Source organism: Musca domestica, unplaced genomic scaffold, assembly GCF_030504385.1.
Source record: "Musca domestica strain aabys unplaced genomic scaffold, Musca_domestica.polishedcontigs.V.1.1 21, whole genome shotgun sequence".
Classification (NCBI taxonomy): Eukaryota; Metazoa; Arthropoda; class Insecta; order Diptera; family Muscidae; genus Musca; species Musca domestica.
Genome location: NW_026712258.1, coordinates 9,896,618 through 9,912,745, shown reverse-complemented (window position 1 = coordinate 9,912,745; position 16,128 = coordinate 9,896,618). Strand labels below are relative to the sequence as shown.

Here is a 16,128-nt window from a genome sequence, read left to right as displayed (position 1 = left end):
GTTCCATGGTAGAAGAATATACAGAGCTGCTGGTAAAATGAACTGTCAAACCAATTTTGGAATTGAAAATGTTGAATGAAGAATTATTTAAATTTGTAAAACTTATTGAAAACGCGAATTTTAATAGCCTCCGAATGACGTAGTATAAGAAAACATATAAAAATCTACTTATATTTGAAAAAATATTTAATTTTTTTGACATATCAATGTTCCCAAGCGTATCTGTATTCTTCTACCATGGGTAGTTCCATGGTAGAAGAATACAGGTAGTCGCATCGACACAGCTGCTGGGACAATGAACTGTCAAACCGATTTTGGAATTGAAAATGTTAAATGAAAAATTATTTAAATTTGTAAAAATTGTTGAAAAATTCATATTATAACAACCTCTGATTTGTGTTGTATAAAAAAACATTTCAAAATCCACTTATTTTTCATAAAACATTTTAAAATTTTTGTCATATCAATATTCCCAAGCGTTGATGCATCTACCTATATTCTTCTACCATGGGGAGTTCTAAGAGTTATGTGAAATTTTTGATAGAACAGCGAATAATAATTGCAAACATTTGGTCTGTTCCAGAATTGCAAGAATGTAAACGACTTTACTACGATAAACGATTCCCTTTATGAAATCGGAAAAACTAGTAGATTCTTGCAGGTTCTGGAACAGAGCACATGTCTTTCCGTTTTTAACTTTCAAACCGTTGTTTTTGTGAATTATTGAGCAAATTAAATAGAGAGTATGCGGTAGGATTTGAATTTTGGATTCAAAAATCGAGTCGATTTAAAATGACTAGTCTAAATAGGCGACATCACTAAGGCTGTGCCCGTTTCCTGTCAGAATTATTCAAAATTAAATGCAACAAGTTGTTTTTATTTATTTTATATTTTTAGATATATATGAAGCGAGTTAAATAGTACAAAAGGTAAATTAAATGGCTCCTTCAAAAATACTGTGGAGTCTTTCGATTCCATGGCCAAACTGCATACTAGCTTTAAAGGTGTGACTACATAAACAGCTTAAAGTCTTCGCATGGCATACTTTGTGACATATATTGAAGGGATGTCAGAGCCGCACTCGAATCCTGCCTTTGTTTCTCCTTACAATTCAATTAAAATGCCTAGCCATGATGTCAAGCTGCTAATGTACCCTCACCTTAATGCTCGCCCCGCTATGTACGTTTCTTCCAATCATTGATTTTGAAAATATTTTGCTTTTATATTTCAATTTCAAATGCAGATCTGATGTTGTGGCCGCTTCCTATTAGTAGCGCGAAAAAGGAGTGAAATGTCATTTTCTTTCAAAAATATGATCCAAATTCCTCAATATTTCAATTCCGTGGCAAAACTGATAAATATCTTTAATTTGAGCCCCGCAATATGTGTTTCCTCCAATCATTAGGTCATCACATTCGCCATCATCCTTTTGTGGTTACTCTTTTGATAATGTTGGAAAGCCGATGCCTTGGTTTATCCATTTTTTTTATACATTTGATAGATTTGGCTTCAACATTCCCTTTCTCGGGCAGAATTTTTGTATTAATTGCTAAAACAAAGAATTTATAAAGATAGGAAAGGTTGACCATTTAGATACCTTGACTTCTCATCGCATAGAAAAATGTTTTAAAACGTTTTGGTTTAATCCTCTTTCAATTTGCTGATTACTTTTCATCCTGGTCAAACATAAACATTTCAATGAAGCCAGGCGCACACTGCCATTAAAAGCAACTGAATTCCATAACTGTTGAAGAAGCTTAACCTTGAAATTCATTTCGACAAAAAGAAGACCTCTAAACCTCAGTTTGATGTCGTTCCCAAAACACACAACATAAATATTTCGAATTCTAAGCTACGGCGAATAATTCAGCTCGTAATCATACAACACTTCAGTTCAAGTAAAAAAAAGTTTTTGAACATTTTTGGCAAGTTTTCTATTGACCCATTTAATCTGAAATTCAATATGGTTTAGCAATTTAAGTGAACGTGGCTAAGAAGTGGCAAGTAAAAAATAAAATAAGAGCAGCGTATCAGGCAGAGAAAAAAGCAAGACAGTTGCGACTTGAACACTACATTCATGTAATTCTCTAAGGTATTAGGGCTATGTGCGGGCGGTGTTTTCGAGTTACGAGCTAATATCAGTCCTCAGCGGATGGATTGCTTTCATATTAACCAATAATTGAAGTTAAAAATTAAATTGATATATTGGCTTATATCACAAATCTTTCCCTTTTCATTGCACTGAAGATTCGGATTTGGATATAGCTCCCATATATATCTTTGACCAAATTCACGTTAATACATTCCTAGTAGCATGGCAGAAGAATATAGGTAATCGCATCGACACAGCTGCTGGGACAATGAATTGTCAAACCAATTTTGGAATTGAAAATTTTGAATGAAAAATTATTTAAATTGATAAAATCGATTAAAAAATGTACATCATAACAACCTCCGATTGGCGTCGTATAAGAAAATATATACAAATCTACTTAGTTTTGAAAAAAAAAAAAAATAAAAAATATTGACATATGCCATGTTTACGCTTGAACTTTTTTTAGGGTTAACCTACTTTGAGAGGATTTATTTGAAGTAAAAGTAATGGATATGACAATTTAAATCCAAATCCAGTGGGTTATCCCTCATATATATAAACGTACTTATATCAATGTTCCCAAGCGTTGATGCATCTACCTGTATTCTTCTACCATGCTTAGTAGTAAGTTGATAAAATATGGTGAAACTCGGTTCAGATATAGCTGCCAATTTCATCAATGTGAGACACAGGCTCGTGGGACAACAATTAACACACCATCTGCCTTCATTTTCTGACACATTGGCCGACAACCGGACAACCTCTTTAATTATTTTATTAGTTTTCCCAATCTCTTCTCTCTTTTCTCCATTATAGGATGAGATGAACCAGTGGGTTTCCGAGTGGAGTGTTTACCCTAAGGCAAATGCGCGCCCTAACCTAGCTCCCACATATATGTTAATCGTATCTGTACTACATAAGGATAATATTCGGTACACGATATCAGATACAGGCCGGACATTCTTTTGCAAAGTTTCGAAAATATAGCTATAATATTTAGTAATCAAGTCATTTGGAGGCATGCGACATTTGCTCTTTCCCCATTATCCCAGACAGTATATCAAAATCACCTCTAACCATCCCCTACAAGGTGACCAAGGTCATCTAACGCGGGCTCGCGTGACTACAACATCACAAAAACACAACATTGTGACTAAGTATGCTTCCAAAAATGACTGAAAATTCTTTTATTTCGCTCACTCATCCATCACACTCAATACTAAGGTCTTCCTATATCTTTCCTTTCTTCTTTGACCTTTTCTACTTAACAAAACAAGCGAGCACAACTTCATAATTATTATTTTCTTTTCTTCTGGTTTTTATTGGTATTTGCAGTTGTTATGTATAACATAAATTTGAATTTCAACAGGGGATTTCTAAAACTAACATATTCCGTATTCCAAAACATACAAATAAGATGATGAATGAGAAGATTATTGATACAACATTTTTGGAACATAAATTTGTGGACAATATTCTTCTTGGCCAGTAAACAATCGACAAGTCTTATATTAATAATAAAAACTACAAATGGATACAAATTAAATTAAACTTATTCAAAAAAAAAATTAACATGTATCGACTAAATACAAAGTTCATTCTTGCCGCCGCATAGCAAAAATCCGATATCGGGCTACAGAAAATATTATTAATACACCATGCCATCGTTAGTGTGTGTGTGTGCTAACAATCAGAATAGCTTCTGAATAGAATCTTTTAATGACACTAAAATTCACTATTTTTCCTATTTTTCACCCGTTTCACGTTGTTTACATTTATCTATGCACTCCTTTAGTTTAGCACTGAAATTTTCTGCCAATTCAACTTTTTTGAAGCGTACTGCCAGCTTCTCCAATTCTCCTTCTGTCGATTCGGCATAATTCATGGTGGCCCAAACAAAACTCTTCGGATTATTATTCATATTCGCAAAGTGAAAGTCACCGGTGATGGCATGATTGAGTACTAATTTATGTATTTGCTCGCGGCGCATTACCAAACGATAGGATTGCTTAACGGGATGCATTAAAAGTTTTAATTCGCCAACACCTGAAATAAAGTTTATATTAAATGGACGAATCAAATATATGTGTGTGACGACAACTTGCCTCTTTCTTTCCATTCCTTGTTTGTGGCATCATATCTGTAGAGTGTTGCTCGTTCTCCAAAAATTTTAGTTTCTTCTTCTTCGCCTGTTGTGACGACGATTTCATTTGGCAACTCTATAATGGGGTCATAATGAGGATCGTAATTTTCATCATTTTCACCGCCGGCATCGTCGCCTCCAGCACCACCATCAATGCTCTTTTGAGACACAGCTGCTGGGACAATGAATTGTCAAACCAATTTTGGAATTGAAAATTTTGAATGAAAAATTATTTAAATTGATAAAATCGATTAAAAAATGTACATCATAACAACCTCCGATTGGCGTCGTATAAGAAAATATATACAAATCTACTTAGTTTTGAAAAAAAAAAAAAAAAATAAAAAATATTGACATATGCCATGTTTACGCTTGAACTTTTTTTAGGGTTAACCTACTTTGAGAGGATTTATTTGAAGTAAAAGTAATGGATATGACAATTTAAATCCAAATCCAGTGGGTTATCCCTCATATATATAAACGTACTTATATCAATGTTCCCAAGCGTTGATGCATCTACCTGTATTCTTCTACCATGCTTAGTAGTAAGTTGATAAAATATGGTGAAACTCGGTTCAGATATAGCTGCCAATTTCATCAATGTGAGACACAGGCTCGTGGGACAACAATTAACACACCATCTGCCTTCATTTTCTGACACATTGGCCGACAACCGGACAACCTCTTTAATTATTTTATTAGTTTTCCCAATCTCTTCTCTCTTTTCTCCATTATAGGATGAGATGAACCAGTGGGTTTCCGAGTGGAGTGTTTACCCTAAGGCAAATGCGCGCCCTAACCTAGCTCCCACATATATGTTAATCGTATCTGTACTACATAAGGATAATATTCGGTACACGATATCAGATACAGGCCGGACATTCTTTTGCAAAGTTTCGAAAATATAGCTATAATATTTAGTAATCAAGTCATTTGGAGGCATGCGACATTTGCTCTTTCCCCATTATCCCAGACAGTATATCAAAATCACCTCTAACCATCCCCTACAAGGTGACCAAGGTCATCTAACGCGGGCTCGCGTGACTACAACATCACAAAAACACAACATTGTGACTAAGTATGCTTCCAAAAATGACTGAAAATTCTTTTATTTCGCTCACTCATCCATCACACTCAATACTAAGGTCTTCCTATATCTTTCCTTTCTTCTTTGACCTTTTCTACTTAACAAAACAAGCGAGCACAACTTCATAATTATTATTTTCTTTTCTTCTGGTTTTTATTGGTATTTGCAGTTGTTATGTATAACATAAATTTGAATTTCAACAGGGGATTTCTAAAACTAACATATTCCGTATTCCAAAACATACAAATAAGATGATGAATGAGAAGATTATTGATACAACATTTTTGGAACATAAATTTGTGGACAATATTCTTCTTGGCCAGTAAACAATCGACAAGTCTTATATTAATAATAAAAACTACAAATGGATACAAATTAAATTAAACTTATTCAAAAAAAAAATTAACATGTATCGACTAAATACAAAGTTCATTCTTGCCGCCGCATAGCAAAAATCCGATATCGGGCTACAGAAAATATTATTAATACACCATGCCATCGTTAGTGTGTGTGTGTGCTAACAATCAGAATAGCTTCTGAATAGAATCTTTTAATGACACTAAAATTCACGATTTTTCCTATTTTTCACCCGTTTCACGTTGTTTACATTTATCTATGCACTCCTTTAGTTTAGCACTGAAATTTTCTGCCAATTCAACTTTTTTGAAGCGTACTGCCAGCTTCTCCAATTCTCCTTCTGTCGATTCGGCATAATTCATGGTGGCCCAAACAAAACTCTTCGGATTATTATTCATATTCGCAAAGTGAAAGTCACCGGTGATGGCATGATTGAGTACTAATTTATGTATTTGCTCGCGGCGCATTACCAAACGATAGGATTGCTTAACGGGATGCATTAAAAGTTTTAATTCGCCAACACCTGAAATAAAGTTTATATTAAATGGACGAATCAAATATATGTGTGTGACGACAACTTGCCTCTTTCTTTCCATTCCTTGTTTGTGGCATCATATCTGTAGAGTGTTGCTCGTTCTCCAAAAATTTTAGTTTCTTCTTCTTCGCCTGTTGTGACGACGATTTCATTTGGCAACTCTATAATGGGGTCATAATGAGGATCGTAATTTTCATCATTTTCACCGCCGGCATCGTCGCCTCCAGCACCACCATCAATGCTCTTTTGAGACTCGTTAGCTTTTGATTTGCTGGCAGATGTGTCGGCATCTTTGAGAGGTTTGCTGAAACTTGAAAACGCATCTTGATTTGTTAAACCTATAAAGCCACCAGGGCCAGGTTTTTCAGATTTTCCCAACAACGACTGACTGTCTGCTTTGGCTGCAAGGCTGGCAAAATCTATGGCAGCTGTGGAAGTCTTAGATAGATCTGCAAACGCCGTTCCTGTCGATGCACTTGGCGTTGTCAGCTTAGTGCCAGCATCTTTAGCAATGCTACCAAATGTTGGTGCATTTGATCCGAATATTGAGCCTTGTGTAGAACCAAATCCGCCGAATCCACTATTATTTGTTGTGGCCGAGGAGCCGAATATTGATGTACCACTTCCAACACTTTGGGTGGTATTGTTGGCGGATGTGCCAAAGATAGATTTTGTGGTGTCTGCACTGCCTGAGGTGTTAAAAGCAGGTGAACCAGATCCAAATACAGGCTTGCCGCCAAATATTGAACCGGACGATGTTCCTGTTGTGGCAGAACCACCAAATATGGATTTTGTGGCAGCCGTTCCGGCTGTTGTGGAATCCGCAACAGCGGTATTACTACTGGTAGTGTTAGATCCACCGAATAGATTTGTTTTAACTGCAAATGGAGATTTGCTTTCCTGGGAAGCCCCGCCGAATATGGAACCGGTTGTTGCTGTAGTCGAACCTCCTCCCAAAGCTGATCCACTGCCAAACAAGAATCCCCCTGAGCCCGCTGTTGTCTTCGTTTCTTCTGGGGGTTTAGTCGTACTGTTCAGTGCTGCGGCAAATGAAAATGTGGCATTAGAAGTCTTTTCTCCCGCAGGAGCACCAAACGCAGTGGAATTAGCTCCTCCAAAGCCGCTGAAGATACTCTCATTTATTTTGGTAGTCTCGGTTTTTGCAGATAGTGGTGACAACGCACTTTGTTTAAGGATCGTGCGATTCGAAGACTTGTTTAGGAGCGATAATTCCGGCAGTTCCATTAGCTCAAGCGGGTTCTTGCTATCGTCGGGACTGACAAACTTTTCGCTCGTCTTTATTTCTGCAAACACAAATTTGTCGGGATCGCAACCTCGGCATCCTGTACAAGTTGGTTTAGCTGTAAAGAATTCATATGGCAATTTCAATTTGTCTGCGGTCTTTTTGTCTTCATCGGAAATATTTAAAGCGCTGGCCGGTGCACTTGTATTTGTAGGTGTTGTGATTGAAGTGTTGGCTGGCGCCTCTATGACTTCTGCAGTTCCATCCAAAGCTTTCTTAACTGCTGTCATGAATTCTTCAGCAATTTCCTTGGTTTTGAATCGCAACGAAAATTGTTCCAATTCGACTGCACCTTCGCTAAAATCGTTGACAACAAACAGCCAGGACTTTTCGTCTTTGCGTTTGTAGTCGACATCTTCATTGAGTACGTGATTGAGACATATCTTCAGAACCTGCTCTCGTCTCATGACAACGCGTAGCTTCTTCGTTTGTTTGTGGCGTAGAATTTTTACATTGCCAAGACCTCTTTCCTTCCATTCACCCTCGGTAAAACGGAATAATTTGGCACGATGAACATACAACGGATCTTCGTCCTCTTCGCCGGTTTTAACTTCAACCTGTAATGTTCGAGTTTAATATTAAAAAAAATGTTAGCGAAATACGAATAGACGTACCTTATCGGGCAATGGTATTACTGGCGTAAAGTATGTGTTATTTTCTTCCTCCTCATGGTATTCGCCCTCACCATCATCACCGTCATCAGCATCACCGCCTAGTTTTAACGGACTTTTTCCAGTCTTGCCAGGGCTCTTCGGCTTAAAGGTAAAACTAAACTCCTTTTTGTCTAGTGAGAAGGCATTTGTCCCTGAATCTCCTGCATTGTTAGATGTAGGCATTGCAGGCGATTCCATTGCTTTTGAAGATAGGCTGAAACTGAAAGTTGCCTTGCCAAGTGGTGTGCTACCAGGTTGTTCGGTGGTGAGCCCGGTCGAGGTGGCTGTAGGAGGGGCAAATGAGAACGACGATGTTTGTGTACTATCGGCTGTAGTGACAGGAGTTGCACCGAAACTGAAGCCACCGCTAACAGGTTTAATTGTTGTTGCCGGTTCCGTTTTAGGGGTTGTCGTGGTTGCAGCAGCGGCGTTAAAACCAAAACTGAATTTCTGCGAGGGATTTGATAAATTTAGTACATTGTTCGAGCCCGCAGGATCTTTTTTGGGCACAGTGTCATCTTTGGGAGCGTCACAAGCTTTGCAGTAAATGGCATCACCAGTATTGGAAAGGTAACAACTTTGGCATGTCCATGATCCAGCCTTTGGTTTAAAAGCATCACCAAAGCCTGCGGTTGGTTCTTTTGGAACTGCAGGTTTAGACTCAGTTGCGGGTTTGGAAGCAACTCCTCCGGCACCAGTGTTTGCTGCGCCAGTGGCTGGAATACCAAAAGTAAATGTAGACTTTGTAGTGGCCGGCGCCACAGTAGCAGCAGTTGCTGCTGCCTGAGCTGGTGAAGCAGCTGCACCAAATCCAAAACTGAATGTTGTTTTACCACTAGTGGCCAACACATTGGATTTCACCTCCTTTTTGGGCACAGTATCATCCTTTGGACAATCACAAGCCACACAATACAAAGTTTCTGCTGTATTCGAAGTGTAGCAGTCTTTACATGACCAAGAGCCTGCCTTCGGTTTAAACGCATCGCCGAATCCCTTTGTAACGGACTTATTATCAGTCGATTTGTTGTCCTTATTGGCCTCAACACTGTCTCCAGACATTTGGGCTTGTACTTTTTCAATGGCATCCAGGAACTGTTTGCAAGTTTCCGGAAGCTTAAAGCGAACCGTCAACATTTCTGTAACCAATTCGTTTTCAGAATAGTCCTGCCCGGCCCATGATACAGCTGTCTGCGAATTTTTGGCATACTTGAAATGGGTATCTTTGTAGATACGTTGGTTGCAACACAGCTTGTGGATTTGCTCGCGTCGCATTACCAAGCGCACTTTGTTGCTGTCATCCTTATCTTGCAATAGTTTTATGTTGCCCAAACCTCTCTCCTTCCACTCACCTGCTTCCTTGTCGAAGCGTAAAAGCTTGGCTCGGTGTTCGAACAGACAAGTTTCGTTTTCTTCTCCTGTAGTTACTTCCACCAACTCTGGCAGGGGAATAACGGGCTTAAACTGAGCTGTGGGAACATATTCATCTTCGCCATCAGAAGCAGTAGATTTGTTTAAAGCTGCTGCATTCGTCGAGTCATTTGCACCGACACTAGGAGACGCTGTGGAACCCATTGTAGCTAGAGGTGCACTAAATGGCGATGTTTGCGATTTATTGAGATTGGAGAATATACTTGCGAATGGTGAGGCTGCCGCTGCTGTTGTAGTGGGAACAGATGCAGTAGTATTGGTACTGCCAGTTGTAGAAGCTGCAGAAGTTCCAAAAGAGAAGCTAGCAAAAGGCGATGCTGTCGTAGTTGTAGTTTTAACCGTCGATTCAGTGCTGGTTGTTTTGGTTGAGAGATTTAGACCACTAAATAATGATTTGGAGGCCGGAGTTGTTGAAGCGGTGCTGGACACAACTGTTGTCGATGGTGCAGATGACGCGGTGAGGGTCTGTCCGAAAATTGGTTTAGGCTGAGAAGGGGTACTTGTGGCAAAATTGGTTGTTGATGATTTTGCCAAGGAGAATGGGGCGCTAGATTTGGCTGCGGTGTCCACTGGTTTTGCTTTATCGGCCTCAGGTTTGTTAGAAGCCAAGGACTCAGCTTCCTTTTGGGCCTTCTTAAAAGCTTCTTGGAACTCCTTGGCAACATCGGGGACCTTGAAGCGGACGAAGAATTTCTCCAAACGCAATTCCTCGTCAGCAAAATCGTTGGCCGCCCATATAAAGCCTTTGGTCTCCTTATTGGGTACAGTCAATATCAGTTCCGGAGTAATCTTGTGATTTGCACATATTTTGTGAGTTTGATCGCGACGCATGAGAATGCGCGATGAGCCATCTTTATTCTTAAGAATTTTAATATCGCCGATACCACGTTCCTTCCACTCCTTTTCGACGTGACGGAACAGTTTGGCTCTGCTGCAGAACATAACTTCCTCGTCCTCTTCGCCTGTACGCACTTCTATCTCATCTGGCAAGGGGATAATGGGTTTGAAATCTGGGCGTGGATCATATTCGGCATCTTCTGCACCAGACTTATTGAAATCGCTGCCTACACTTTCGGTCGTCTTATTCAAAGTTGTGTTGACTTCATTAGCTGAGCTGTTCATTTGAGCAGCTGTTGCAGCGGCTATATGTGGTTTGAAGCTGAATGTTGACGATGTAATTGCGGTAGTCGATCCAAATATGTTTGTGGATGTAGCTGTGCTTGCTGGAGCTACAGCAGCGGACGTGGTTGTCGTCGATTTATTAACTGGGATGATACCACTAGCAATTTGTCCTGAGAACGGCTCAGTTGGTTGACTAACCAAACTGCCTTTGATATGATGTGACGGTATGGTCACACTGAGCGGTGCTTGTTGTTGAGTTTGCATGGAAATACTGTTGGGATTTGGTAATGGGTCAGAGCTGGTAATGACGACATTGGCTGGTGGACCCTTTTCAACTGGCTGACTATTCAGAGCCTTATTAAAGGATATGGGCGCGGTGGTAGGTTGTTGTGGAGGAGCCAAAGCACTTCCTGATTGGGGAGGTGCAACCATGTTGTGACTCAAGGGAGTTGAGAATGATGGAGGTTGCATTCCAGATGTAGCAATAGATGTTGGGGTCATTGCAACGGGGGGTTGTTGTAGAAGATTGTACAAGTTGCTTGGTCTTGAGGGATCTGTTGCACCTCCCATGTTTGGAGGCTGGTTAGGTGGCGGCAAAAGTGGAGTGGACTGCGGTGGCATATTGAAGTTCATTCCACCGGGTGGCACTGTGGGATCTAAATATGGCGGCATAGTAGGTAAGCCAGTATTCCTACCAGCACCCAAACTTTGCGGACCGCCACTCTGGGGAGCCATCATATACGGTGGAGCATGACCATAGAAGTTAAGAGGATAATTCGGCGTGGGAGGAAACATTGGGCTGTTGTATGCTGCAGCCTGTAAGCGCTGTTGCTGTGCCATAAATGGGGAATTGACCAACATGTTACCAGGACCTCCGCTTACCGATCCAGGGCCATATTGATTAGTCTGATGTTGTTGCTGCTGCTGTGGTTGTTGGGGATACATTTGCTGCTGTAAAGTCTCCTCAATGATGTACAAATCGTCCAGGACATTGGAGGCATCGTCTCTTGAGGGAGGATTTGAAGAAATTCGAACCTTTTTGATGGCATCTTCCAAATTTGACATTTTCTCCTTCAGCACTGTAATTTCTTTGGTCACTTCACGAAGTTCCGTTTTAAGAGCATCAACAATGGCATCTTTCTGAATTGTTAGGTTCGAGGCCATTTGCTTTACTAAATTCTCCAATTCTTGATTCTGTTGCAAGAGCATAGCATTATTGGGAAGGGTATCTCGTCTTGAGCGGTTCGAGTTCAATATGCTAGCTGGCGGCAGCATGGAATTTTCGGCATAAAAATCAGCCTCTGCGTCTTCATAGGTACTAGAATTGTTATGTCCAGTAATGGGACTGAAGTTATTCGAAGAATCACTTAGGAAGCGATTGGAAGCTTGCTGAAGCCTCTTAATTTCGTCGTGAATGACGGAATTTAGAGGGTGATTGGGATCTGCGTGGGCACTGCTCTTTAATAAAGCCAATGTTTGGTTTAAACAATCCGAAGCACGGTCCAAATATAAACGCTTGCTTTTCTTGGGCGTTTTACTGGCTTCGTCCAATTTTCGATAGGCTTCGGCTTGCAAATATGTAGCATATGGAAGTTGAATGCCTGACAGTTCTTCTATTAAGTCTTCGTATTCGGATTTTTTGAAGTAACGTGTTGCTAGATACGACACAGCATCTTCAGCCATGGACGCGACTTCTCTTTCAATGGCTGCTGTATTAGCTTTGGCATACTTAAAGTACTTTCGGAATGGCTCAAGCACAGCTTTATTGTGCATCTTCATCATATTAAGACCATGTCTATAAATCGACTCAGCCCTTGCCTCAAGGAATGCCTTCTCGACTGGTTTCACAATATCCTGAGCTCTAGCCACAAATATCTGGCCCAATTTAAATACAATTGCCATATCCAATTTTGGCCCGTTAATACCACGAACAGCCTCAATTCCATATTGTAGATTGGCTCGAAGTTCAGCCAAATTACTGCCATTACTGAGGTTCTTATAGACCAAATATGCACTGTTCCACCACTGACATTGTTCTTCAGAACATAGTTGGTGTTGCAAGTTGACAAAGGGTAGTATTTTCGGTCGACCAGCTGCGTAACTATTACCCGATTGATAGCTGTCAAAAGCTTCGCGGTCCACTTCCAATGCTCTCTTTGCCTGTATTGTGGCAGCATACAGGAAACTTTCCACATCCAATTGATTCAATGACTCCGCTCCACAGAATAACAGATTTTGTGTCGAGAAATTTAATCCACTGAAGTACTTGGCACGTACATAGGCCAGATTATCATTTCCTAAACATAAGTAGACCATGTGCTGTAGTGATTGAGGTCTATGGTATTGGGCGGATTCTTCATAAGTTTCGAGGTCAGCGTATGTTGGCAGTTCGTAGAGGGGTTCATTAAATTTCTCACATTTCGCAAAGAGCGATGTTTGTTCCTTGACTTTTTGGTCGCTATTACAGAACAAAAGAGCGAACACGTTGCGCCTCCATTGACGATCACAGCAAATTTGCCTGACCTGTGCCAGTAAATCGTCGCCACTGCTCCACAGCGTAGATGGTTGATTTCGCAGCAAATTATTTACGTTATGGGAGTTTTCTTTGTTGGCGTTAACGTCATCTTGAATACATGAGAGCAAAGTTCTGCCAGTCTGCAAATAATAAAAGTATGGTATTAACCCAAATATCAATAACCAACGAGTTATATTTACTTACTTGAGCACAACGGAACGATCCTTCCCGTTGCCACACAGCAATCAACTGGTTTGCATCCTCATCGCAGTGCTTCATCCACGGTTCCTTTTTGTCAGCAGAATTTTCTTGGTATGACAACAAGAGCAAGGGCAATGCAGCGCGCGCCGCTTCCTTCCATTTATTTTTATTCTGCAACAATTCTCGTTTGAATATTAAGGCACTGGCATGTAAAAGCAACTGTCCTCGGTAGTGGGCCAAAAACAATTCAACCAATTCCTTCTGGGCGCACAATTTATCCGATATTTGAGAAATTTTAAACAGATATTGGTCGAATTGAAATAGCAAATTTGCAGTTTCGGTAACTCCGCCTCCCACCACAGAGGAATTCGATGTCATGAGGAAAGAAATCTGAACTTGACGTTCCAAGCAGATGGCCAACAGCAACCAGAAATCCCAGTCTTTCTTTGTATTTGGCATTTGTTCATACTTGTTGAGCACCAACCAAACAACATTGTACCATTCGCTGCTGTTAACGAACTCGTCTTTTTGTTTCATTTCCAGTTTATGCACGTATTTGAAAGCATCCAATATTTGATTCTGTTCGACATAGTAACGGACCAATCTTACTCTCAAATGAACATCGTTGGGTTTGTTGGAAATCTCTTTTTGCAATAAGGCCTCAACTTGATTGGCCTCGATGTTGTCCTTGTTCATCAGTTTGAGCCGCAATGAGAATACTGCATCATGCTGAACCTTTTCCGATTCAGCCAGTTCACACCAGTATTTGGCTTTATTGCAATTCAGATTTTTATCCTCAAGTAACAATTGACAGACTTCAATGAGAACATCATGTTGTTTAGGGTTCAGTTGGAGTGAACGTTGAAAAGATTGTAAGGCCTTTTCGGTCTTTTTCTGCCGCTGGTAGCATTGACCCAATAATTTGTGGGCCTGATCATTGTCTTCCTTAACCGATAGATATGAACAAAGATACTGTTCGGCCGAAGCATATTCATTGATTTTAAAATAAAATTTTGCAAAGGTGTATCCACGTAAGTTGCGCTGCAAGGAAAAAATAAATGCAGGATGAATATAAAAAACAAAACATATAAATAAAAAATAGAAGTTATTCCACTGCTATTTTTAAGAAAGTATATCCTTTAAATTTTCTTCTATTTTCTGATGTTGGCAATAAAATATTGACCCACAAAGCCCTGAAACAGTACCAATAGGTTTCTAACATTGACAAAAATTATGACAACATTAAATGTTTCTTCCATAAAAAATATACTCGATTAATATTATGATCGATTGGTCGGCAGATGTGGTATATATGGGAGCCATAACTAAAAAAGTTTTCACCAATTCATGTAGGCTAATTGTTTGGCCGAAAATTAGCAAAATCTAATTGTCTGAAGAATATTCGAAAATCAAAAAAATATTGGGACAATTGAAAAATCCATCGATCTAAGTAGCTTTTTTTAACAAAAATTTAATTAAAATTGGAATGATATAGAGTTGAATTAAAATCATTGTTGTTGGGAAATAAACACTTCCATCCACTTTTTTTCAAACGTAACGACATTTCTTTGCACAGTTTACAAAGAGAGTAATCACAAAACAAGCCGGCTTCTTTATGGCGCGCAAGAGAAAAAAAAAAAGAGAGTTTGCAGCCACACGCAAACAGTCATAACCTCAACAACATCTGTCTGGGGCCATGTCTGCTTTCTATGCCGCATTCATCCAACAAATTGAAAAAGGAATCAATAAAAATGGTTTGTAAAGATGAATGTTTGCCTTTTTGCCTCAAATTTTGCAATTTTCACACCAACGCATTCGATTGCATGCACATCAGCCAGCCAATTCGTGTCCAATGACAAACCAAACCATCAAACGTCATTCACCTGAAAAATCAATATTTTTTGTTTATTCTTCAGGAAATTCTTACCTCATGTTCCGATTTTATTTTAGCGAAAACAGTTCGAACTTGGGCATCAATATCTTTTTTGGTTTTATACATTTTTACTGCTGGGCTTTTATTTATTAGACGCTTCTAAACAATTGCTGGGAAACAAACAGCAGACAAAAAGAAAATACCGCCGCACACGAGTTTTTCCTGTGCAGCTGCTTGCTTGCAAGTTGTGAAATTTACAGCCGATTTGTATGCGTTGGTATAAAGAATTCGAGCAATTCAAATTATAATTGTTTCAAAGGAGTGTTCCGGATTTTGTAACAAATAGCACTTATTTTCAATGGCTTTAACAATTCTTTATCAAATTTTAGAAATTTTCCGTCTTTCTGTTAAATCACTCCCAAACACGAATAAAATTTTCGCGAATGCTCGTTGCCGCCGCAATTTTGTTTGGTGCCGTTGTGCAAATATAAGCAGGGTTGTATTTGGTAGTTGTGTGTGTTGTCATTCAATGTTGGCCACCTAAAAGACAACGTACGATACACGTTGACGTTTAAATTATTTTGTATTTTTTGAATCGCCCCGTGTTTTCAAAACTAATTGTTATAAGAAAATTAAATTATTTGTTATAATTTTACAGCTGGGCACAACTAGAAAGGAACTTAAAATTACGTTTACATACAAAAGGTGAGAATACATAAAACGCTTTTTGACTGGCTTAAGTCATCGGTTGGATTCTTCGCAAAAGAACAAAGGAGCTTTAGGTTGCCTAAGATCAATTTCAGTTCATTGTTTATA

At 39.4% G+C, this 16,128-nt stretch overlaps 2 protein-coding genes across 2 annotated transcripts; both read right to left on the bottom strand.

Moving 5' to 3' along the window:
* Nucleotides 1–3,389: 3,389 nt before the first annotated feature.
* LOC131802433 (E3 SUMO-protein ligase RanBP2-like) lies at nt 3,390–4,426 on the bottom strand (the record flags this gene model as incomplete). Its single annotated transcript, XM_059122654.1, has 2 exons — nt 3,390–4,141; nt 4,201–4,426. Coding segments are annotated over 2 exons (528 nt in total), but the record flags the coding sequence as incomplete, so codon positions are not given.
* A 1,027-nt stretch (nt 4,427–5,453) lies between these two features.
* On the bottom strand, nt 5,454–15,775 carry LOC101894523 (E3 SUMO-protein ligase RanBP2). The gene is made up of 5 exons (XM_005175680.4): nt 15,367–15,775; nt 13,443–14,480; nt 8,135–13,378; nt 6,265–8,077; nt 5,454–6,205 (listed from the first exon to the last, which is right to left on the bottom strand). The coding sequence occupies exons 1-5, from the start codon at nt 15,436–15,438 to the stop codon at nt 5,904–5,906; spliced, it is 8,469 nt and encodes a 2,822-aa protein (XP_005175737.2). The 5' UTR covers nt 15,439–15,775; the 3' UTR covers nt 5,454–5,903.
* Between the last annotated feature and the right edge of the window lie 353 nt (nt 15,776–16,128).